The sequence below is a fragment of the Micropterus salmoides genome, unplaced genomic scaffold (genome assembly GCF_014851395.1).
Source record: "Micropterus salmoides isolate LMB-PRFRI ecotype aquatic unplaced genomic scaffold, ASM1485139v1 Ms_hic_scaffold_15, whole genome shotgun sequence".
NCBI classification, from domain to species: domain Eukaryota; kingdom Metazoa; phylum Chordata; class Actinopteri; order Centrarchiformes; family Centrarchidae; genus Micropterus; species Micropterus salmoides.
Genome location: NW_024040596.1, coordinates 16,852,299 through 16,876,163, shown reverse-complemented (window position 1 = coordinate 16,876,163; position 23,865 = coordinate 16,852,299). Strand labels below are relative to the sequence as shown.

Sequence of the window (23,865 nt, the reverse complement as noted above, 5' to 3'; positions counted from 1 at the left end):
GACATAATATTGCTGGCTTCATCTATCATCTGTTAAAGTAATGACTTTAGGTCATTTGGACATAGGTGTCTGTCCTGTAGATATTCCTTACAGCTTTATTCAGACATGACTCTTATTGAAAGAGCCAAACTCCATAAAAGTGTTTTCTGTTCTCTCAATCACTGCATTACTGGGAGATTTGAAGCTTACTTTGTTATAGAAGCAATCGTGATTGATGAATGGAGGCTCACTTGTCCCACAGTGTACAAGCATGGAATGAAAAGATGCTAATTTGGGAGTCTTTTGCTGGATATTAAAATGTTCATCCATGTAGTTGGGCATGAATGAAAATTATTTAATTAAAATTGTGGTTGTAAAGTTTTTTTTCCCCCTCAGTTATGTTGCCCTGAACCACGAGGGGAAAAATCGTTTTTATAGACTTATCAGATCAACTTATCAGATCAACTTGAAATTGGCAGTTAACATTTCCTTGTTTATTAAATTGATTTTCTTTGTATGAGAGACGATAATTAGGCCAAGTGACACATTTATTACAGCTTTCTTCACAACAGTCAGGCGCCATTTAAAGATCCAATGCTACTAAAAAGACTGTAACATCGGAAGATCCACTTGACTAGACCAGCTCAGACTACTGAAGCTTATATTAGTTTCAGATATACTTTTCATTACATTTCTGCACAATACGAGGACTGTGGATTGTCCCACATCCCTTACATCTGAGAGTCTTTAGGTCAATAATCGGACCCCCGCATTTGTTCCTGTGACTCACCTGGCTCTACGTTTGCGGACTCTTCTCTCGTAGTCGGCCTCTTCGTAGTACAGCTCATTGTGGACACCGTCTTTGCGCTTGGCGGCAGCTGTTACCATGGCCCGTGACTGATTCCCATTACCAGTCTGCGCTCCTGCTGCACTCTCTGGGGCTGCACCAAAAGGAGAGGCCAGAGGTAAATTGCTTATATCAGTTTGAGCTGGAGGATGCAGCACCTGACCCCACCAGACTCTGATTAATGGGCTATGTCTCAATCTGAATCAAGGACAGACAAGGTCAGAAGAGAGGAGAGCTCAGCTCTTACATATCACAGGAGGTGCAAAACAACTGGGAATCAACCTCCTTGCTCAGTAGTATGTCCATTTTATACTTTTTAGAAAGATGTGTTACTTATTTATATTGGGCATCCTGACAGATCATGTGTCTCAGTCACAGATAAAGTTAATTATAGCTCTGAGAAAAGAGGCAATAGGAGGAAACCTTTTTATTGGGGTGTGGATTAAATATTCATCATTTTACACTTCAAAGGCAATAATTATTGTCTTATCTGTGAATTTACTGGTTTGTGTGACAAACCCATAAAGCAGATGGAGCTTGTACAGCAATATATTAGAGCTCCTGGGTTTTTTTTGTGGGGGAGTCAGATCTAGTCCATATTCATGAAAATCAGTACTGTTTGGGGGAGGTTATAGGGAGTAAATGCTGCAGGTCAGGTAAAGATATGAATCATTAACAATCTGATCTGCATATGTGTGTTTATGCATGTGTGTGCAGGTATGAAAGAGAGATTGAAAGCCATCTTTGTGTATACTGTGGCAAGAATGCTGTCAGAGCATGTGCACATGGAGCATTGTAAATATTTTCCACTGAAAATATGTGTAAACACCAGCGTCTTTAACATCCTGGCCTACATACTCATGCTATGAGAAGAGCGCCTGTGAATGACTTTGAATGGGGGGTGGGGGGCTGGTGGGTGAGTGGGGGTTGAAGCGAGCAAAAAAAATGAAATAAAGAAGTGGGGTGGGGGGAGCTGAGCTGGAGACAGGCTGAGCGGGTAGAAGGAGAGATGTGGGAGTATGGAGGAATGAGCATGACTCTGATGAATTATTTAAGAATTGAAAATCCAGAGCCCCTTAGAGGCCTTTCCGCTGCACTTTGATAGGGAAGGGGGTGGGGTCGATGGGAGGTGCTGTGAGGACATCTTATCCCATACTGCATCTCTGCCATAGACCCTAAAATCTACAGTGTGTGCAGCTAATGGGGGACTGATGGGTGGCGAGTGAAAGACCCTTTTAAAAAGAGTGCAATATGTGGCAGTACAGAATGTGTATGTGGGAGCAGGAAGGTTATATATCATGAACATGTGTGTATATGTGTGTGTGCGTAGTAGGGGGCTTTGCCGCAGATACATTATGTCAGGGACAGCGGCTACAGAGTGCACCATAGACGGAGTGAACTGAACCGTGAAATTAGCAGCTTCCTGTGAAAAGTGCAGTGCAGAGTGACATTGAAGACTTTTATCTGCACTTACTGTCCAAAAGGTATGTTCTCAGTTTATTTTTAAAAGCTGCTTATAGGAGAGAGATGGAGATGGAAAAGGAAATGTCACTACAAGAGAGCAGAGTTAGCAGAAAACCTGGTGAACAAGGAAACGCAAAGTAATAACAACGAGGACAACACAGAAATGTTACATAATATAGGAGGTAATTGTTGGGACAGCTGAGGCGACTAACCGTCTACGTTGTAGACCTTTAACCCGGCCAGGTGTTTGGCAGCCCGGTGCTTTGAGGCAGAAAGAAGTGCTGGGTTATGGAGTGGAAAATCTCTGTAGTAATACTCCAAAATAGACAGAGCAGCCCTCTGAATGCTGTGTGAGATAAAGGAGAGATGGAGAGAGAAAAGTCAGGGACAGGAGTGATACAATTTACATTATGGCTGACTTATATAAGACACTGGACAGTGGTTTGTTAGACAAAGAGAAGCGGTTATGTTGATACATTTTTATTTTGCCTGCTGAAGACTATGGGTAATTAGAGTACTGCACCAATTTAGCATTGCACTCCAGACCCCTCCATGTGTTCAGTTGTGTATTGCTTTGCTAATACTGCACACTAAGCCACCGAAATCCTACAAATAGCAAGATGCACTCTTCCATTTTAAATTAATCCTGAATGCAACAGTAAATATATGCCATTTTCTACAGCCAGACACATTGTGGACAAAAGTTTGCATATTACAATTGTGAATGGACATAGTAGTGAGAGTGGCAGTATTGACAGTCTAAATATATTGGTATCTGGCTGGATGAAAAAGTTACATTTAAATTTCACAATGACACACTTGTCAGAAAACTTAAGTCTTCTTGTCTGGGTTGGGTGGGCATCTTAACAGTAAGATATGACAAGCATTGGTTTATGTTTACTTCTAAAGCCCTTAATGGCAACGACCTTCACATATCGCTTCCCTATTAAACTTGTCCTATAGTCATTATTAGACTCATAAGTGGCACACCCAGCTTAACTCACTTATGCCTATGGGTCAATTTACAGCCAGTATTACAAAAAACTCTGCTCGAGTGTAAAGATTTATTGTATTTTATTTAGTTTTTACTTTACTGTTGAAGTTATTGTAAATGAGGGAATGCCCTCAATGATTCCTCGAGATTAAATAAAGGTTGAATGAAAAAACAACAACGTTATTTGCTAAAAGTGACTAATGTAACCTGAGCCACAAGCCTCAAGCACAGATGAGAAGCAGGCTACAGAGGTCTAGTAGGCTCATTCTTTCTAACTCCACACCAAGAGAGAGCGCTTTCTTTCTCTTTTTTCACATATGCAGTAGTACTCCCAAAGACCTGTAAACAGAATCTCATGCGTAAAATAGAAGCTGTTTCCCTTTAACTTACTGGAAGCTATGAATACAATATGTAGGGTTAGTGTATTTCTATCTCCAGTACATGTCTTAACTTCCTGTTTACCATCCTGCAAATTAATTCAAAGTCACACCAAGAAGCCCATTACGATTTTAACCATGTCACACGAGCCTTATCTAATTACCACTGTTGTTTCTTTCTCCTGTCATAGTCATACACTAGGAACAGAAACAATGTAAGACAACAATAGGATGAGTGCCTGTGTCCAGCACGTTCTCATCCCTCCCCCAAACTCCTAGACTAGCTCGCCTTGAGCAAGCTAGACGAGGAGGCTGATGAGTGACTCAATTACTGCCTGTGCCACTCTTCCCTGTGGACATGGGCCTCCAATTACACACATACTTCAACATGATTGAGTGTAATGACCATGCGCCAGTGTGTGTTTTCAAATGTGAATATTCATATTCACATGTGAAATTGTAAAAGCCTTATATTTATAGTTTCTTCTTCAGTCATATTTTTTCATTAGGAACTGCATATAAAACACGTAGAGGAGGTAATCACAGTGATCGAGCATTCGTACCTGAGCTGTCCTATGTTGTAGTGACGTGTCTCTCCGTCAGTGGAGCGCATGACACACACGCTGTAGCAGGGCTGGAAGTGACGAAGCTCCAGCAGCACCACGGCCAGGTAGTGGACAAACAGCTGAGAGTCCACAAGGGACACGGCAAACTGGACAATACCATGGTAGTCGTCATCCTGCTTAGACCACATCACAGATTTCATGAGAACATCTGCTGCTTTTGGGTGAAAATCTATTCTTTAATTTTATTTAACCTATATATTTGACCTGGAAAGTGTCACGGAGAAAAAAAACAAAAAAACCCCACCTATCTAGGAGAGTCATGGGCAGGATAGACAGCGGCAATATGTTATACACAAACAACATACCGATAACATGAAATATGAATGAAACAAAATACAATTACTAATATAAAAATATTAATATAAAATCAGGAATAAAATTGCAATTAAGAAAAATATCAAACACTGCATTCTAGAAACAACTTAAAATGGCACCTTAAAAACAATCCGAGAGTTATCAAAAATTCTCAAACATTACTCACAAGTTGTACATTTAATTAAAATTTTGTTATACATGTCACTGGCCACTTTATTAGGTACACCTTGCTAGTACCGGGTTTAACCCCCTTTTGCCTTCAGAACTGCCTTAATTGTTGTGGCATACTTTCAACAAGGTGTTGGAAACATTCCTCAGAGACTTTGGTCCATATTGACATGATAGCATCAAGCAGTTGCTGCAGATTTGTTGGCTGCACATCCATGATGTGAATCTCCCATTCCACCACATCCTGAAGACGCTCTATTAGATTGAGATCTGGTGACTGTGGAGGCCACTGGAGTACAGTGAAATTGTCATATTCAAGAAACCAGTTTGAGATTATTCGAGCTGTGTGACATGGTGCATTATGCTGCTGGCATTAGCCATCAGAAGATGCACTGGTACACTGTGGTCATAAAGGGATGGACATGGTCAGCAACAATACTCTGTCACGTTTAAATAATGTTCACCTGGTACCAAGGGGCCAAAAGTGTACCAAGAAAATATCCCCCACACCATGACACCACCAGCAGCAGCCTGAACCATTGATCCAAGGCAGGATGGATCCATGCTTTCATGTTGTTTATGCCAAATTCTGACCCAGCCATCTAAAGGTTGCAGCTAAAATTAAGACTCAGACATGGAAACATTTTTCCAACCTTCAGTTGTCCAGTTTTGTTGAGCCTGTGTGAATTGTAGCCTCAGTTTCCTGTTTTTAGCTGTCAGGAGTGGCACCCGGTGTGGTCTTCTGCTGCTGTAGCCGACCTGCTTCAAGGTTCAGCGTGTTGTGTGTATAGATATGTTTTTCTGCATACCTTGTGGTTATTTGAGTTACTGTCGCCTTTCTGTCATCTCGAACCAGTCTGCCCATTCTCCTCTAATCTCCGACATCAACAAGGCATTTTCGTCCACACAACTGTCGCTCTCTTTTTCGGACCATTCTCTGTAAACCCTAGAGATGGTTGTGCCTGAAAATCCCAGTAGATCAGCAGTTTCGGAAATACTCAGACCAGCCCGTCTGGCGCCAACAACCACGCCATGTTCAAAGTCCACTTTCTTCCTCATTCTGAGGCTCGGTTTGAGCTTCAGCAAGTTGTCTTGACCACGTCTACATGCCGAAATGCATTGAGTTGCTGCCATGTGATTGGCTGATTAGCTATTTGTGTTAACAAGCAATTGAACAGGCGTACCTAATAAAGAGGCAGGTGAGTTTATGTTTGTGTGAATGAATAAAAGTCAAAATTAAAAGGATTTTTACTAAAGTTAACAAAAGCCAGAAATGATCATAATATGGGCAGAAAATGTGTGATTCACATTTTAAAAAAATTATTGAGAAAACCACACGACTCTGATGCAGCAGTCTCATTACTGTTCTAAATACCCTTTAAATTCTCTTATTTTAAATAAAATATGTTTTCATCCACAAATCACAGTAATAAATATATATTTTTTTAAATTAACAGAGCATACTTTTCTCATAAATAAAATGCCCTGACTGAAGCCCACTTTCAAAACCCACCTGGGCATCAAGGATCCGGACCCCATAGAAGAGCCAATAAGACATGGTGAGCAGGAGTGTAAGTGTGGTAAGGAAGGCACGGTACACACACACTCTGGGCAGGCTGGCACGGCCCGGACGGAGAAACAAGGCCCAAATGGCCACCAGAAGGATGAGGAGCTTGAAGGCGATGGAGAGGAAGAGGCCCTCGCAGGCTGCGCCACAAGCCTGCAGTCTGTCGGGCCACATAACAGCCGGAAGAAGCAGAAAGACCAGGGGCGTGGCCAGCACCAGCAGCCCCACACATGAGCCCACAGCCAAGGGAAGATAGCGGCGGAAGTCTTGGGTCCGGTCCTGTATTCCCTTCCCTAGTCCAACAACTTCTTCCTGGGAAATACTCAGCTCTGAGGTGCCCGTCACTGCGGTAGTGGTTTCGCCCCAGTTATCATCCTGAAGGAGGACAGAAAGAACAGTGAAGGAAGGGTATGTTACAAGCAATGGCTGTACTTTATCTATGCTGGCAATTAAAAGGTTTGGTTCAGCCTATTGTCACAATAGGAGGCAGCCGTACAAGCTGTAAAATCAATAATGACATATTATCACCTTGTTAAGAGAACAAAACAGTTTTCTATTTATACATCCAGCAGACTCGACGCAACATTTGTCCAGTTGTCACTTTTAGCTGATATAACTGCACCACATGTTTACCAGCTAGTCGCTTACTTTGTCAGTCTGATGTCTGGTGCTGGGAAGGTCGGGCAGGTGGGTTTATCAGACTCCCCCCCCCCTGCTGTGTCTGGAAACCAGGCTGATGGAAAACCAAAACAATGAGCTAAAAGATGCTAAAATGTTCAGTTTGGCTGAGGGGTACAGATTTGGATGATAATTCTCTGTGACTTTGTCTCTAAGAGAGACCTCTTTCACATTACACGTTTGATCCATTGGGAATAAGAAAATATTGGTTAGGGCAGCTTTAAATGTAATTTTTCAATGCTGTGGACACCACATACAAAATTCTTTTCACCTCTATTGTAATTTGTTATATTTGAAAATAGATATCTTATAACCTAGGCAAAGAAAACCAAAATTATCGTCATTGCTAGATACTACTAGGGGTAATAGAATTGTGATTGTTTTTGTCTGGCAAAATAGACAAACCATAGTAGAATTCATGAGGAACTGACAAATCAACTGATAAATATAAACATGAAGGCAACAATGCCTCCATTATCCTAATATACTCGCTTCTTTGCACGAGCAATCACCATAGATTTTATGCAACTTGCACCCAGCACAACCTTCACCCTATTTAGAAATTTTGTTGGAGTTTTGCCTCATTATGACAGGCTTTTTCAAAGTCCCATTGAAGTAATATGGGATGACAGGCTTGCACGCACGCCCGCACGCCCGCACGCACGCCCGTCCGCACGCACGCACGCAATGAATCACAACAAAAGCTGAAGCTTTCCAGGCCCATCATCGCAAATTAGAGTCATTTTTTTCCTTCCATGCCAGCAGGGTCATTTTGAGAATAAATCTTACCAACAAAGAGACACAGGGAGTATAAATTCATGACAAGTCTACTCTTAAGAGTTTTTTTTTTGTGTGCCTGTCAATAATTCAGGTAATTAGCCATGCATTGTCCCCCAGAGAGCAACTGCATTGTATATATCTCCAACTTCAACCAATCACAGGAGCAGCAGCTGCAGAGAGAGGGAGAAAGATGAGGGCTAGAAAAATGACAAGCTGAACAAATAAGCCTTCATGGCTTCACACACATGTGCACACACATAAAGCTAAGCACATCAAACAGTCTGTAAGCCCCAAACTCAAGCCATATGGGCCTGGTAATGTCTGAGAAACCAGATAGGCTATGAATGACGCAGACAGTACACGGTCTGTGGTGGATTCTCACCTGTCTAGAGTGTGTGTATCCCACGGTAAACTGTGCCATCCCAGGCTATTAAGAAGTTAATACAACTTTCTCAGATTAAGAGAATCCTGCTACTATTTGTGGAATGTGCAATATGAAATCAACATAGTGTCTTTGTATATTTCCAATCAGGAAAATGCAGCATAAATATGGTACATAAATATGAATATATTTCCCTCCATCACTGCTCACAGCTAATTAACTCAGCCATGCTGGAGGAGCGACTGCCAACAGGAGCCTGAAGATGAATGAGCATGAGAAAAGGAGAGGGAGGGAAGGTGAGAGAGGGAGATGAGTAAAGAAAGAAAGGAGGTGGGGGGATGCAAAAGCAGCATTTAAATCTGTCTGCCAGACTAATGTGTGAGGCCAGAGGTCAGCTGTGTAAGTGCAGTATCATCTCCATTTAGGATCTGAGCTCATTCCCATTCCTCTCACATCTCTTGTCTTTTGCTCATTTAATTTCTTAAGCCAAGTCTTTTAACAGGGTCCCAACCTTCAGAATAGGGTCTGTGAACAATAATATGACTTTCGGCACTTCAGCGAAAGAGCAAAACAAATGGGAATACAATAAAACAATATCCTGTTAAGCTTGATAGTTCATCCGTAATTGTGGAAACAGCAGTTGTTCTGGAGCTTTTGACAGCATTACACAGTATTCATCAGTAGATTAATTTTGCTCAGTTGTTACAAGTGCACAGATGCTGTCTTTTAGGGTATGCATAATGGGCAAATTTCTGAAATAAGTCTTTCCTCCCTTCCATTTTGGTCCTTTGTCCACATTAAACTTGTGGATGTGGACTATGTGGATGGCATAAAACAAGGACAAAAGCAGAAACTCAGTAGAGAAACCAGATTGTGAGAATGTCAGCTTCAAGGCACAGTTTTGTTGTTTGCTGGGTGAAAAAGAAGGAGGAAGGGGGGCCTATTGCATGTAGGCTAAACTACATGCAACAAGGCTTTTTCAAGGAAGTCATTTTGACAAGTCACAGTTGTAAATAATACTGAATGGTGGCTGAATTCCATTTAGCTACTTCAGTTTAAGGGCCTGGTTTGTGCATGCTGGATCACTGTCATGGCTTACTGGGAATACTGAGTAGAACTGAGCCATTGTTAATGTTATTAGCAACAACTATGCTTTTCCTGCTATGACTTCAAAATGGCTGCTGAGAAAAATGCCTATCCAAAAATCAGAAAGTGTAGACAAATATGCACCTTATAGTTTTTCACAATTGCTAAAACAATAAACTCCATTCTCTGGACCAAATGCTCAATGGCCTAAACCCATTTATCGAATCAATCACTCTTTTGGCAAAACCGTAAACAAGGTCAGGTAGTTAAGACACTTTTTGCAAATATCATCCAATCTTTTTTCAAAACTATAAATACATTCTCACTCACTAAAACACATTTAGCACTGTGATGCACTTGTGCTGCAAAACCTTAAATGAATGAGGCAAAAGTTAAACACAACTACAACATAGCTGTCAGATTTTATACACAACAACTCATAATTCTGCACATTTGTTTCTAATGATGTGATCAAACCAAAATGTGGTCAAGTCCCTGCCCAGCGTAATGTCACCCTTTGACCAAGCTATAAGTAAGGGACAGGTTCTCTACTGTCATTGAATCATAACACTAAACATTTTCTTACTTTTCTGGGTGTTCTTTGGAATTTTGTCATCTTCAACCATACAGCCTTTACCTCAATCCAGTTCAGTTTTTTACAACAGCTTACACACAAAATCTTTAGAAACCTTTAGAAACCTCTCACTCAAAGAGCAAAACCTCATCTCAAATCTCCAAAACCATCATCTATTTCTCAGCATTCCACTCAGTTTTCAATTGCATAAAACACTTTCTTTCAAAACACTACACACAATTATTTACCTAAGACACAAAAATCGAACAGGAAGTGACTTGCTTTTCTTTTCCAAACACAACCAATCAAAATGCTACATTTCTTCACCAGGTCACACAGCCACACCTCACATGTGCAAACACTAACAGCTTAACTGATCACTAACCAATCACTGCTTCAGTATAGGCCTATAAATAAGTCAAAGGTCAGATTACCTGTTTTGAAGAATGGATGCCAACAATAGACAGAGAGCAAGGGGAGTAGGCAGGGGACGACAAAGTTCAAGGAGGAAGAGTTTGAAGAGGAGGAAGATGAGAAGGAAGAGGAGGCTGACAATGAGAGAAGCTGGACTGAGAGCCCTTGAGTTGCTTTACAGTGGCACCCATAATTTGAATCTAAAGAAATTAGAACAGGTATGAAACAATCTAATGGTCATTTTAGGAGTACAGTATTGTAAAATAAGTATTATTAAAAATTATACTTTTGATTTATATATGTTTATGGTTTTACAGTTTTTCTCAATTGTTTACACACAAATTCTGGTACTTGAGACACAATGACCACAACATGTAACTCATTCACCAACCCCCTGAACCAATTCTGCTAAACTACAAGCACAATTCCTGCTTTACACTCAAATTGCAGTTCTAAAACACAACTTTTTCAAAACACTACACACAATTCTCTGCTTTTGGCACAAGTTTCATGCAGAAAATATCTTGTTTTCACAAGGAACACACTGCCATTCAAATATGCACACTGACTCATCACAAGGGCAAACACCCGTCACACAGTTTTCCAATTAGCAATCAGAGCTTTAGCATAAAAGGGCAACAGGTGAGCTTTTCAGTGGAGCAATGGATGCCAACATTGGAGACAGAGCCGTGGGAGTGGGAGTGGGAGTGGGAGTGGGAGTGGGAGTGAGAGTGAGAGTGAGAGTGAGAGTGAGAGTGAGAGTGGGAGTGGGAGTGGGAGTGGGAGTGGGAGTGGGAGTGGGAGTGAGAGTGAGAGTGAGAGTGAGAGTGAGAGTGAGAGTGAGAGTGAGAGTGAGAGTGGGAGTGGGAGTGGGAGTGGGAGTGGGAGTGAGAGTGAGACCAAGGACCGTAATCTCTGATGAGATCCGAGCCACTTTGGTTGATCATGTGGTCTAACAATGAGGGAGGCTGGGCAAAGAGTACAGCCAAATCTGAGCAGGTACACTGTAGCATCCATCATCTGGACTTTCCGAAATGAGAATAGGTAAGACATCTACTCTCACTAGCAAATTGCAGTACTGCATATCAATACAGTACTCAATGAGTACAGTAGTACAGTATTGCCTGTGGACTGTTCTGTAGGACTGTAAAAATACTGTAAAGTATGTTTCAAGTATTTAGGAAATGTATACCTACTTTGTATTTACAGTATTTTAATATTTTTGGCTCAGGAGGTAGAGCGGGTTGGCCGTTAATCGGAAGGTCGGCGGTTCAATCCCTGGCTCCCCCTGGTTGCGTGTTGAAGTGTCCTTGGGCAAGATACTGAACCCCGATTTGCCCCTGGCGGCTGTTCCGCCAGTGTATGAATGAGTGTGAATGCTAGTTTCTGTTTGCGCACTTAGGCTCAGTGTATGAATGTGTATGACTGGTGAATGCAGATGTAGTGTAAAAGCGCTTTGAGTAGTCGAAAAGACTAGAAAGGCGCTATACAAGTACGGAGCATTTACATTTACTATTTGTTTGGCAGAACTGAAAGATTACCAACACAAGGTGGTCGGGAATGTCTTCTGTCAGGAAACTGAAATCATAAACATGGTCCTAGAAAACAACGCCATAACATTACAGCAAATACAAAGAAAAATAATAGAAAACAATGACATATTTCAAAATATTGATAGGATAAGCTTATCAACACTGGACCGTGTCTTGCGCAGAAATCACCTCAGGATGAAGCAGGTCTACAGGGTGCCATTTGAATGCAATTCAGAAAGAGTCAAAGAACTGCATATATATACATATAACTATGTGCATGTGAGTCCCACAATTAATGCATACACTCAACACTGTATACAGTAAATTATACATATTTCAATATTGTAATCATAATGATTGTGCTTCACAATAGTGACCACTCCATGTTTATTTCTGATATTGTCATGTGTGTTTCAGAGAGTCCTTGAGCTAGAGGTGGCTGCAGTGGAGCACCAGTTCATCTTCATTGATGAGGTTGGGTTCAACCTCACAAAGACGCAAGAGGGGAAGGAATGTCATCGGCCAGCGTGCCATTGTTGAAGTCCCTGGCCAGCGCGGAGGGAACATCACAATGTGTGCAGCGATTACCCACCACGGCGTCATCCATCACCATGCTACCCTTGGCCCCTACAACACCGCCCATCTGATCACATTCCTGGACACCCTACACAACACACTCATTCCACCAGATCAGGTAGATGGCCCAGAGCAGCTCAGGTACGTTGTCAATTGGGACAACGTAAGTTTCCACAGGGCTGCTCTGGTTCGTAACTGGTTCACTGCATATCCACGCTTTTTAGTTGTTTATCTCCCTCCATATTCTCCATTCCTCAATCCTATTGAGGAATTTTTTTTCTGCCTGGAGATGGAAAGTGTATGACTGAAATCCACAAACGCGTATACCTCTTCTCCAAGCTATGGAGGATGCATGTGGAGATATAGCACCTGATGCTTTTCAGGGCTGGAATCGCCATGCTAGGCGATATTTCCCCCGCTGCTTGCCCAGGGAAAACATTGCTTGTGATGTGGATGAGGTGCTGTGGCCAGACCGCAACAGAAGAGAGGATGCAGCATAGTTTGTTTTTAATTAATTAATTAATTTTTTACTGTAACTGTGTACAATAAATTCTTCTGTTTTGTATGTAGTGTATGTGCAACTTTGTGTTGGTTGGGAATTGGATGTACACTGTGTACACTGTTTTTGTGGGACAAATAAAATATATTTGTTACTGTGTATTTGTGTGTTCTGAGTATAAAAACAATATTCTCAAAAATTTTACAACACACTTATGTATGTACTGTCTGTAGTAAGTGTAACACTGAACAAAAAAAGGCGTAAGTCATTATGATGAATGGAGAAGAATTGTTTTCCATTCATCATAGTGTTTTACATTGAGCACATCAGTGTTCAACTGTTTGTTCTCTAATGAATGTCTATTCATATAATGGTTTGTGTGTGTCATTTGAAAACAAATACCATTTTGAGAAGAAATAACATTGTTTTGAATGTAAAGTTTCATTTTGCAGGAGAATTGAGGGGTTTTGCCCATTGTGTGTTCTTTGATTTGTGTGTAGAGTTCTGAGAATATGAAGCATTTTTTCAGAAAATGTGTGTAAACAATCGAGGAAAAACTGTAATTTCTTGTGTGCTGCTGTATATAACACTGTGCTACTGCTACAACAGTAATGTTTTACCAAATTTCTGTATTCTGTAACATTGTATTGGTGTTTACAGTGTTCTTTTCAACTCTTCTCAGCAGATTACTTTCACTCTAGAACGCTGTATGGAAACGTACACACAAGCCTATGAAAGACAAAAGAGCTTTAGATTTAGAACAACAGTGTGTAAATGGTATATCCAATCATTTATTATTTTGAGAAAAGTGTTTGCCATCAAATGCAAATGCTTCATTTTGGGATGTGTTTATGGCATTTTGAATGCACTTTTTCATTTTGAAGGACGTATGAGGCATTTTGTGTGAGCAGTTCTGAGAATTGTGTGTAGAGTTTTGAAAAAAGGAGACAAAGTTTTGAAAACGTGTGTAAGCAGTTGTAAAAAACTGTAAAGGAATCTCTACCTGTATGAAGGTATTTTCGTGTCTTTTTAATGCAAGCAATATTTATCGCACTGCAATCAAAAATTAAGTTTGTAATTAAAAATAAACAGGCCTTTTTTGGTGTCACAAAAAGTTTTAATTGCTAATGTGTCCTTATTGATTGCAAGTTAAAAAGTTTTCCTTTCAAGTCAAAGTTTTGCAGGTTCAACCGTTTTGCAAGTTGAAAAGTTTTGCTTGTCAAAAAAGGTCTAAATAAGATTGGTGGTTTGACTGATCAATCTTGGGTTTGCATCAAACGCATCGCCACGCCTACAATCCCCTCGCTCCGACAGCTCCGTCCACTTTCTGGAGATGGAGCTGTAGCGTGTGCAGGCCTTTTTATATACAGTCTATGGTACAGGCTAGATGGAGGTAAGTTGACATTGTGTTGCTCATTTCAATAGAAATGCTTTCGCTAATGTCTCATTTACTGATAGATAACAGCGTACCACGTACTGAGCTCCACACACTATTAAAACCAGCCATTAAGCCTCAGTGGTTTAATCCCAAAGATTATTTCTACGCTAGTCAGGTGATCTTTATACAGTAAAGCGAGGAAAACGAGTAAGTAACTGTGAGACTGAAACAGAGAAGGGTTACGAGAGAGAGAGAGAGAGAGAGAGAGAGAGAGAGAGAGAGAGAGTGGCATGTCTGCTACTGCTTGCTTGGCAGCCTTTTCATCTGGCAGAGGGTGAATATGGATTATGGTTAGGCCTGTTCCACCGTCACAAAGCACAACAACACTACAACATACTGATTAGCACTCACACACATATGCAAACCAAACAGTCTGCCAACTGCAAAACACAATGGTAAAGCCCCATTGGCCTGGGGTGGAGGTTAAAATGACATTTATACATTGGTGTGTTTGTGTTGGTGAGCAGATTAGTGCCACTGTGTCTGTGTTCAAATGAATCATAGGGGCTATGGGACAAAAACAAATTGCATTCGTTTAAAATGCCTGGCAGGTCTCCTACATTTAACTCCATTCATTTTGATCACGGTGGTTATCTTTTATATTACATAAAAAGATGTGAGCGTAGCAGCTGTGAGTAGGTGTGTGTGTGCATGTATTCAGTGAAAAGGGCAAAGTAGCAAAGTGTTAAATGCCAAAACAAGAGTATGTGCTTCTCCACATACGCTTTGATGTTGCTGGAGCTGAAGCTGCTGCCTTTTGGCACAAAGTCACAGCACAGTCTTAGTCTCTCAAAGCGACATGGACAGTGTCAGTAACAAACTTGGCGCTCTCTCTATGACTCACTTACTTACACACACACACACGCACAGGAGCTGTGGTCCAAGACCGTATCCTTATGTCATAGGCATGAGTGTAAACATGGAGGATTATTCATATTAGCTTTCCTCAAAGTGGCGTTTGGCTGGATGCTAAAGCTAATCTCAGTCTGTGAGAATGTCTCTTTGCACTGCAGCCTGTTACTGTTACAGCAGCTCTGCCACGTAACAGAGCTGCTCCAAAAAAGCACTGGCTGGGGACTTTGGTGGTGGTGGTGGTGGTGATGGTAATGATGGTGCTGCTGCGCCATTTGGACACATTTGCCTGGAGGGCTAACACAATACAATGGCAGATTACCTTACACTGCGGACAATGGACGTAAGCTACAAGCTGACAATCACATGACATGGTGGAATGTGGCTGCCCAGCCAGATGGGGATGCTGAGCAGGGACGGCAAAATAGGTCAGACCTCTCAGATTGTCATAAAGTCTGGCTGAAGACATGTTCACAAATCATATTAAATAATACTCTACACTTTTATATTAGAATCACTGTGGGGAAATACATTGTTTGCAGGCAGCTTGCACTCATGCACTTCACGTATACAAACGCTTTAGTCTTTTTTTTTTTAAACCAAGAGTATGTCACAATGACAAAATGCTCTCTTTTCACTATAGATTTCAACTAGGTCAGACAGCCTGTGATGGCAGCCCAAGGCAGAGTTCTGTCTGAACAAAGTCTTTCTGTCTTTTGGTTGTGTTTTTTGCTTCTGACTTATCTTACTTTAGCTTCCATTGTAATTTACCTCATCATAAAAGGGATCGTTTGACAACTTGGGAAATACACTTATTTGCTTTCTTGCTAAGAGTTAGATGAGAAGTTCGATACCATTCTCAAATCTGTCTGCAGAAAAGGAAGCTGGAGCCAGGAGAATGTTAGCTTAGCATAAAGATTGGAAATAGTTAGTCTGGCTCCTTCCAAAGATAAAGAAAATGCCTTCCAGCACCCCTAAAACTCACTAATTAAAGGTGGGATCAGAGAAATCCAATACCATGACAAATACCATGGTACAGAGCGAACATCTACACAGCAAGTAATGTAAGATAAAGAATATGGGTGAAAGAATGGATTAGCACATGCAGGCAGCAGGGGTTGTCTGTGAGTTGGAGGTGAATAAAAAATGTTTTGTAATGAAAAAGTAGCTGCCTGCTCTGGCAACTGCCAACTCTCATTGGCTGGACGTGAATGTCGAGTCTGCCAACAGCTCCAGATATTTAATATGCTAGATATCTGTTGGGCGTCAGCAGTGCGTGTGGGATGTGTGTGCGAGCCTCTTTGATGTGTGGTAGTTCACACATAACTATTGGCGAACGCTGATCGCTCGCTGATTTGCCCCTGATCACAGTCAGGCGACTTGCAAATCGGGCTTAAAATCGTATTGTGTAAACTAGGCTTAAGTTGTGGGTTAGCAAACTGTCGCTACAGTTGCTGCTGCAAAGCTAAAATGCAGAGAGGGCAAGCCGGTTTCCCAGAGCCAGAACAGCAGCTCCAGACAGCGACACACACAAATCTCCTGCAACTCTATCAAACAACACAACAACAGCATGTCTTGGCAAACTAGAAAGTAAGATGAATGTTTAACATTACAGGACAAACCATGTTGTGTGAGCCACTTTGTATACATAGCCATGGCTGTGTAAAAACACCATATTTTGTTTCAGCCCACAGACAGAACAGACAGATAGCGAAGCGTGAGGTCGTCACTGAATTTGGCAGAAAGCTGTGTATTGGGTTAGAGCTAACCCCACCTTTAACACATTATATCTTGTTTGTTTAATATGCACAAAAAACAAAATGTAACACGAAGAAGTTGCTGGAGGGGGTTATGCCTAGCAATCTCAGTGTCAACAAGACTCCAGGAAGTCACTGCTCTCAGCAAAGAAATAGTCTGGCACATAAGCACACCTTGTTTTTTTTTACACTCTTTGTGCTAAGCTAAGCTAAACAGCTTTTTGCTGTAGTCTCATATTTAACTGACAGATATTACAGCGTAGTATCTTCTCAACTAATTCTCTGCAAGAAAGCGAATAAGTGTATTTCCTAACATAACAAAAACCTATTTCAATAACGATTTAAAACATCTTCCCATACATAACAAACATAATCCCTGCGTCATTGACTTAGTTCAATATGCACTCTGTCTTTGAGCTGTGTCATCACAGCATTGAATTTTCCTACTTAAAAACCTATCTTGCTTGCAGAGCTCACAAAAATCAGCTTTATGTAATGACTGGAACCAATTTGCTTGACTGTCAGACATGACAGTTATACCAAGTCTTACACACACACACACACACACACACACACACACACACACACACACACACACACACACACTGTAACACAGCGTCTGTACAAATCCATCCAGGCCTACAAATGCCTACAAGAGAGATGCTAATCCTCTGACCTATTTGATCCCTTGTCACCATTGTTACTGTGTGACAGACGTCGTGCCAATGGGCAGCCAGCTGTGTTAGGACGAGTTTATAAGGTCATGCTGCAGAGTTCATAGAGGGATTACCCTTCTAATTTATTCTAAAGGAATGAATCACTTCTCTAATAAAAACAAACTGCATTCCTTCAAAGTATCCAATTTTTGTCCGATTTTTTGTGTTACTCCAATGTACACTTGCATAGAAAATACCTGGGCCTCATCTCCATGATCGGCTGGTGGTGAGGGTTCTCCTGGCAGCGGCTCTCCATTGTGAACAGGGGAGTCCTGGGAGGGTGTGTCAGGGGGGTTGATGACAACAGACCTCTCTGATCGACTGCTGTCTTTACTGCTGCTGGCCTTGTGCCGCTCACGGCTTCGATCCCTGGAGACGCACAATGAACATTAAGAAAGGTACAAGAGGAATAGAAAAGTAAGATCAAGCGTTAAAATGTTGGATTGATTGTCATTTCCAGTAAGCGTCCAACGGTCATGTTTGATTTGACACAACACTATCCTGTCAAACTTTATGCAAGTCGATTGGCAGAAATTTTTTATCAACCATTTTCATAATCTTTTAATCACTGAAATATTTTTTGAAGCAGTCTCCTGGTTCCACCTTCTCAAAAATGTGCATAAATCAGATGCTTTCTTTTTTCTTTAATGATAGTAAACTGAATATGTTTGGGTGTTGGATTATTTGTCTGACAAATCAAGACACATTAAGATGTCACCATGGCCTCTGGGAACTTGTGATTGAAAAATGATTAATCAATAAATAGGTACAATAATAGTCAGAATATTCAATAATGAAAATAATTGTTATTTGTAGCCTTACATGGCAAAAAAGCTGGTAGAAAGGAAGGGGAAGGGAACACAGGAGTGAGGAATTGACAGGTCAGGAATGAAATGATTCTCTCGTTTGCAGAATGAGCCGAGTGAATCACTGAAATAGGCTAGAGCCAGTCAGCTGTGACGACCCTAATCCACAAGATCTGTCTGTCTCAATCTCTTGCTTGTTCTCTCTCTGTCTCTCTCTTAGTCTCTCAACTGATTTATCTGGCTATAACCAACATGTGGCCTGCTCATATTGGTGAAACAAATGCCTCAAACTCAATGTGCACTGAAGGTATTGCATGAAATACTACTGTAAAGTGTGCTGCGAGAGATGCGGCATGTGATCTAGCAATCACAAGAAGGGAGAGACAGTCAGATGGAAAGGCGGGCAGACAGGAAGCATACCCATGTCGGTTTGATCTCCCGGAGCGGCTGGAGTGATAGGAGTAGCCCGAGTGGGTCGATTCAGTGTCCATTCCAACACAGTTCAGAGCCAGTGATTGGCCAGGGGTATGAGGAGAGATTCGTGGTGTGGCAGAGAGGGTAAGTTGGCAGCAGTAATCAGAAGGAGCAATGGGTTGCTATAGAGACGGGCCTCAGGAATCCACGACGACTGACAACGACTCCAGAGAGCTGCTTTAGTAGCCACATTGACCTGAGAGATGGAGAGATAGAGGCTTGCATTAAAACTTGCTTTCAACATCTAACAAGTAATGCATTCAATATATAGCCAGGCTACCGGGCAGTTTATTTCTGTACACCTGCACTGTAGGACTGGAAGGGCAGGTAGATACATAAGATTATATCATTTATGTATGGACCAGGCAGGTTTATTCCTGTCTACCTCTGTAAAATGCATTCCCCCCTGTCTCTTACAGCTATAAAATGGATAATGGATAATCTTCCGTCTGTTCTGAATTTAGCAAAACTTGCATTTTTTGGGCATTCATCATTTTGAAAACCAACTTTATTTTTTTATTTTAAACAAATAAATTCTCAGTTTTAGATAAATCTACCAGACTCACTTCCTGGGTGCTAATATATGCATGAGGATGTCTCAGCGCTTCACCATGCATGACCATTCATTTAAGCCTCAATCTACACCCTGCCTGTCTCCCAGCTGTTGTCCTGACAACCACCTGCCAATCAGCAACCCGTAGCCCAGTCTCACTTTATAACCGGGATTATTCTTCCTTCCCGTCATTTACAGGCTATTTGTTATCTCTGCAGCCAATGGAGCATATAAACAGTAAAACAGCCCATTCAGCATATTAGGATGTGAATGCACACGGCGGCATGGAGATCACGCTATGCGGAATGATGGTTAGAAGAACAGACTGCAATGTAGCTGATTTCCATTAAGATGATGATGATGGTTTTTTTCTCTTCTTCCGTTACCCACCATGGGAAATGTGAATGGTGCATAAAGGAACCACAGATTTTCCATTAGGCTTTGCGGTACAATGCATATAATTAATGTACATTACCACTGCCTGTCTATGGGATTACATGTGTCAGACAAAAGCTAGACTTTGTATTATCTTGCAGACCTGTATAGTAACGTACTATCATACATTTGTGACAGAAAGCACCATTTCTCTGAGACTGAATCGGACATCAGTCTCCACTGATACAGCCACTTACTGCTCTCAATGCTACTGAGAGCAGGGGAACATGTGTCAAACAAGGCAGTGCTTTATATATGCAGGACTTCAATAAATATTGTACTTGAACAGACTGTTACATACCACTCACGGCATCAAAGCTAATGTTGTAGCATCAAATTTTAAAAAAGGCATAAGAATTGACAGAGGAAGGTCTCATCTCTAACCCACATCTGAAGCGTCCACTGTTGCCTTGGCAACACTGGAGAAAGAAGGCCCCATCTAGCAACAATAATCAATCACCCCTGCTGAGAGTAAATTTGTGTGATACACTTAAGTATGTCTGTGTGTGTGTGTGTGTGTGTGTGTGTGTGTGTGTGTGAGAGAGTGAGGGTGGGGGGTGGCACAGTGAGAGGAAGCAAAGAGCAAACAATGGCTTCTCATCACACCCAGGACCTGTATGGTTAAATGAATAAGGCTATGCTTTGAATAAAAAAGCTGTTAACCCCCTGAGTGCTGAACTCTGAACGCGTGGCAGTGGTATGTGGGCCAAGATGATCCCTCTGAGAGGCCACTCATCCACGAGACGAGCATGAAGAGGCATAGTGAACCAGGCCATGTGGAAAATCGCAGCCACGGGGTAAGAAAAACTATCAGTTACAAACCAATGGATAACTATGAATAAAGCATGCGGGCATAACAACGTGCGTTAGAGACGTGCGGCTGCCTGCTTACTCTGAGTCAGTCCATCCAAAAAACTCAGTAGTCCTCTCGGAGGGACTCGGGAAAATGCATTCTCTAGTGAAGCGTAGTTGCTTCGCCGAAGACCGTTCCGGTTGGCTGCACAGAGGAGAGATTCACAGGGGCAGAAAGTGACACTAATGTAAAACAAACACTCATTAACGTGTTTGTTTAGTGGATGGAGAGTGTTGCACAGCGGGAGCTACTGTAATTACGTATGGCCATGCTCAGAGGAACAGGCACATGTGGTGTTGTGGGATCATTTGTCTTTTCGTTTTATTCCAATGAGAGAATTTAACCAGGCTGTACTACTGCAGTGTGTGGGTCTCTGTGGGGAGAGCTGTAACATCTGATAGGTAAGGTAGTTCGCAAAATTTTGCCCCCTGCTGATGCAATTCACCAATAAATAATAAAACTGAGAATGTGGGATTTTAGTTTGATGTCCTCGGCTACAAAGACTTTGGTCTCCAATCTGGACAGGGAAGGAGAGGTGTGGAATTTGAGGTTCCGTTCAAGTGTCTGATGCACTGCTGGCACCCTAAACGGCGCAGATCAGCCTCATAGCTCATCTAGAGCACATGCTGAGGCCTGGTTACCATGGCATCTGTGCCCTCCCTCACACCCATTAGCCCTCGTGTCTTCTACTCTTCATCTGTGCCCTGCCCTGGTGGCATAATGCCATAATCTGCCAGATGCAGCAGCTGGCAGTCTGCTGTGTTAGTTTATTTCCTTTATCGTTTGTTTCACAATTTCATAGCAAACTACACGACCCCATCAAGTACATATAAAACAGATATTACTTTAGGACCACAAGTAATGATTACTTTCATTTCTGTTAAATCTGCTGATTATTTTCTTGATGAATTGATTAACCATTTGCTCTATACAGTGTAATTTATGGTGATTCTGTTTTCCAGAGCCCAATTGCTTGTTTTGCCAGTTAAATACCAATAGTATCTAGTTTACTATCACAGAAGATTGAGAAAACCACCAAATTGTCACACTTGATTGATGACCTGGGTTTTTACTAAAAATGCTGTAAACAATTAACTGATTATTAAAAATGTTGCTGATTTTCTATCTATTGACAGAATTACAGGCTAATAATTTCAGCTTTATATTGCTGTGGCAAAAAAAACAAGCAAAAGCACACACACACACACACACACACACACACACACACACACACACACACACACACACACACACACACACACACAGTAAGCTGGGTAAGGCTTCTTTGAAATCAAACAAAGGGCAACACAGTGTGTGCCAGTGTTATTTATAGTGATAACAATCTCCAATCCCTCCATGGACTTTAGATAAACCAGAGGAACAGCTGCTGATTATCGTATTATAACATCGCTGTTGACTGACTAAAACCACACAAACAGAGCCAAAGATGCAGAGACTGTGAAACTCCCATGGAAACAGCTTCTTATTTTTTTACTTGGTGGACCTCACCATTAGGATGCATGATGTAATTAGGAACTTGCCTCACGTGTAATTTCCCTTCATTGTTTGCTGACATTTGATTCTTGGCACAAAGGTATTTGTTCGACAAGTACAGGGAGCAAACCTGTGACCTTTGAGTGACTGGATAGTCTCAGCCTCTCCCACCCTGCTGCTCTTTGAGACACCCACACCCACCCACCCACACACACATCCACATCCACATCCACACATACTTCACAGTAAAAGGAGAAAGTTAAGACCTGACACAGTTCTCTGGAATGTAAACTTGCCCCCCCCCCCTCCCGATCTGCTCATGTGGAACTAAATAAGAGTACAGTACAGGGAGAGGGAGTGAGGTGGTGCGCGTGGGAGAAATATCTCAGTACGTTCCTAAGAGCAGTGCTTTTATGTCTGTAAATACACTACTGTACACTACTCTACAATGCACAAGGCAGTGCACCATGCTATCCGAGCGTTTCAGGCTCCTAATGCTCCTCAGTAGCCTAAAGGTAGCTCCTCTTCTCATTACTCTTGTGACACACTTCCTTGCAAGCCAGAAAACATGGTTTAAAAGAGAACAATGACAAAAGCACTGCCAACACCACTTTCTTTTGATCATTCATGGCTTCAAGGGGATGACTCATCTATGTAAGGGGTTCCCATGCCTCACAGTGTCCCTAACCCTCTCTGCACAGGACCTGTCAGCACTGCTCAATAATGAATGACAAAAGGTGCTGCACAGTTTCACTGCAGCATCATGACTCTGAGATACTGAGGAGGACAGCACCGGCGGTGTCAGAGAAGGCACGTGAATAGTAACACCTCATCCAGCTGTGCGAAGTGTGCTCTCCAGACAGCTGCAGATGATGGCGACACACACCCTGCAGCGGCGGCTTGATCTGAACCCCCCTTTATTTTACAGGCTTCTGGGTCTGAGAGAGAGCCAGGGATGTGGTGAAAGGCTACTTCTCTGTTACACAGCTACTAGTTTCGGTTACAATAGATCTCGTTTCAGTCGCATCCCGAATACCATTAACCACAGCAGGTTGCTTTCACTGCAAATAACGCATGCATTATTTTGGTTCTATACGTATTTATTTACACATAAAAGGGAACTGAAGCAAAATGCATAAAGGTCAGCCCGATAAAATATGGGTAAGGAGGACTAAATCTGTCTGATGAGAAGGAAACCATTTTTTTCCACGACGGCAGCATTGAACTTCATCAGTAATTCCTTTGAGGGGTTGTGGCTCAGGCTTGTTGCAAGGATATCCCCGGTGTAATGAAGAGAGCATCGTGATTATCAATTAATTTACCTACCTTTTCTTCCCCAGATGTTTGTGTCACATTCCTCCTATCGCGTCTCGGTGTCAGTGAATCTGCCGCCGTGCTGAGGCGCGTCTGCACTGTAGCCTAGTGACGGGAGCAGGTCCCTCACACGAGCCTGACCATTGCGGTTAGCAGCACCGGAGAGGGAGGCAGTATGGAGGTGCAATACACTTCAAGTGCACTAAAATTAGTACTTTCAGCTACAGCCCACAAGAGGTCGTCGAAGAAGAACTGATACAAGCAGGAAGTTGGCCCATTTCCCCCTATGAATCAAAGTTGGAAATCATACTCTAT

At 41.9% G+C, this 23,865-nt stretch overlaps 1 protein-coding gene across 1 annotated transcript in view; it reads right to left on the bottom strand.

The window, feature by feature from the left end:
* The window catches only part of LOC119904185 (vang-like protein 1), a 26,707-nt gene extending 2,967 nt beyond the window's left edge, over positions 1-23,740 (bottom strand). Inside the window, exons 1-7 of the mRNA XM_038720657.1 lie at positions 23,563-23,740; positions 18,848-19,097; positions 17,819-17,990; positions 6,284-6,712; positions 4,225-4,400; positions 2,503-2,636; positions 770-920 (exon numbers count right to left, since the gene is read on the bottom strand). Of these exons, the coding sequence (XP_038576585.1) occupies positions 770-920; positions 2,503-2,636; positions 4,225-4,400; positions 6,284-6,712; positions 17,819-17,990; positions 18,848-18,918 (1,133 nt within the window). The 5' untranslated portion in view covers positions 18,919-19,097; positions 23,563-23,740. The remainder of the gene's footprint in view (positions 1-769; positions 921-2,502; positions 2,637-4,224; positions 4,401-6,283; positions 6,713-17,818; positions 17,991-18,847; positions 19,098-23,562) is intronic.
* Positions 23,741-23,865: the final 125 nt, after the last annotated feature.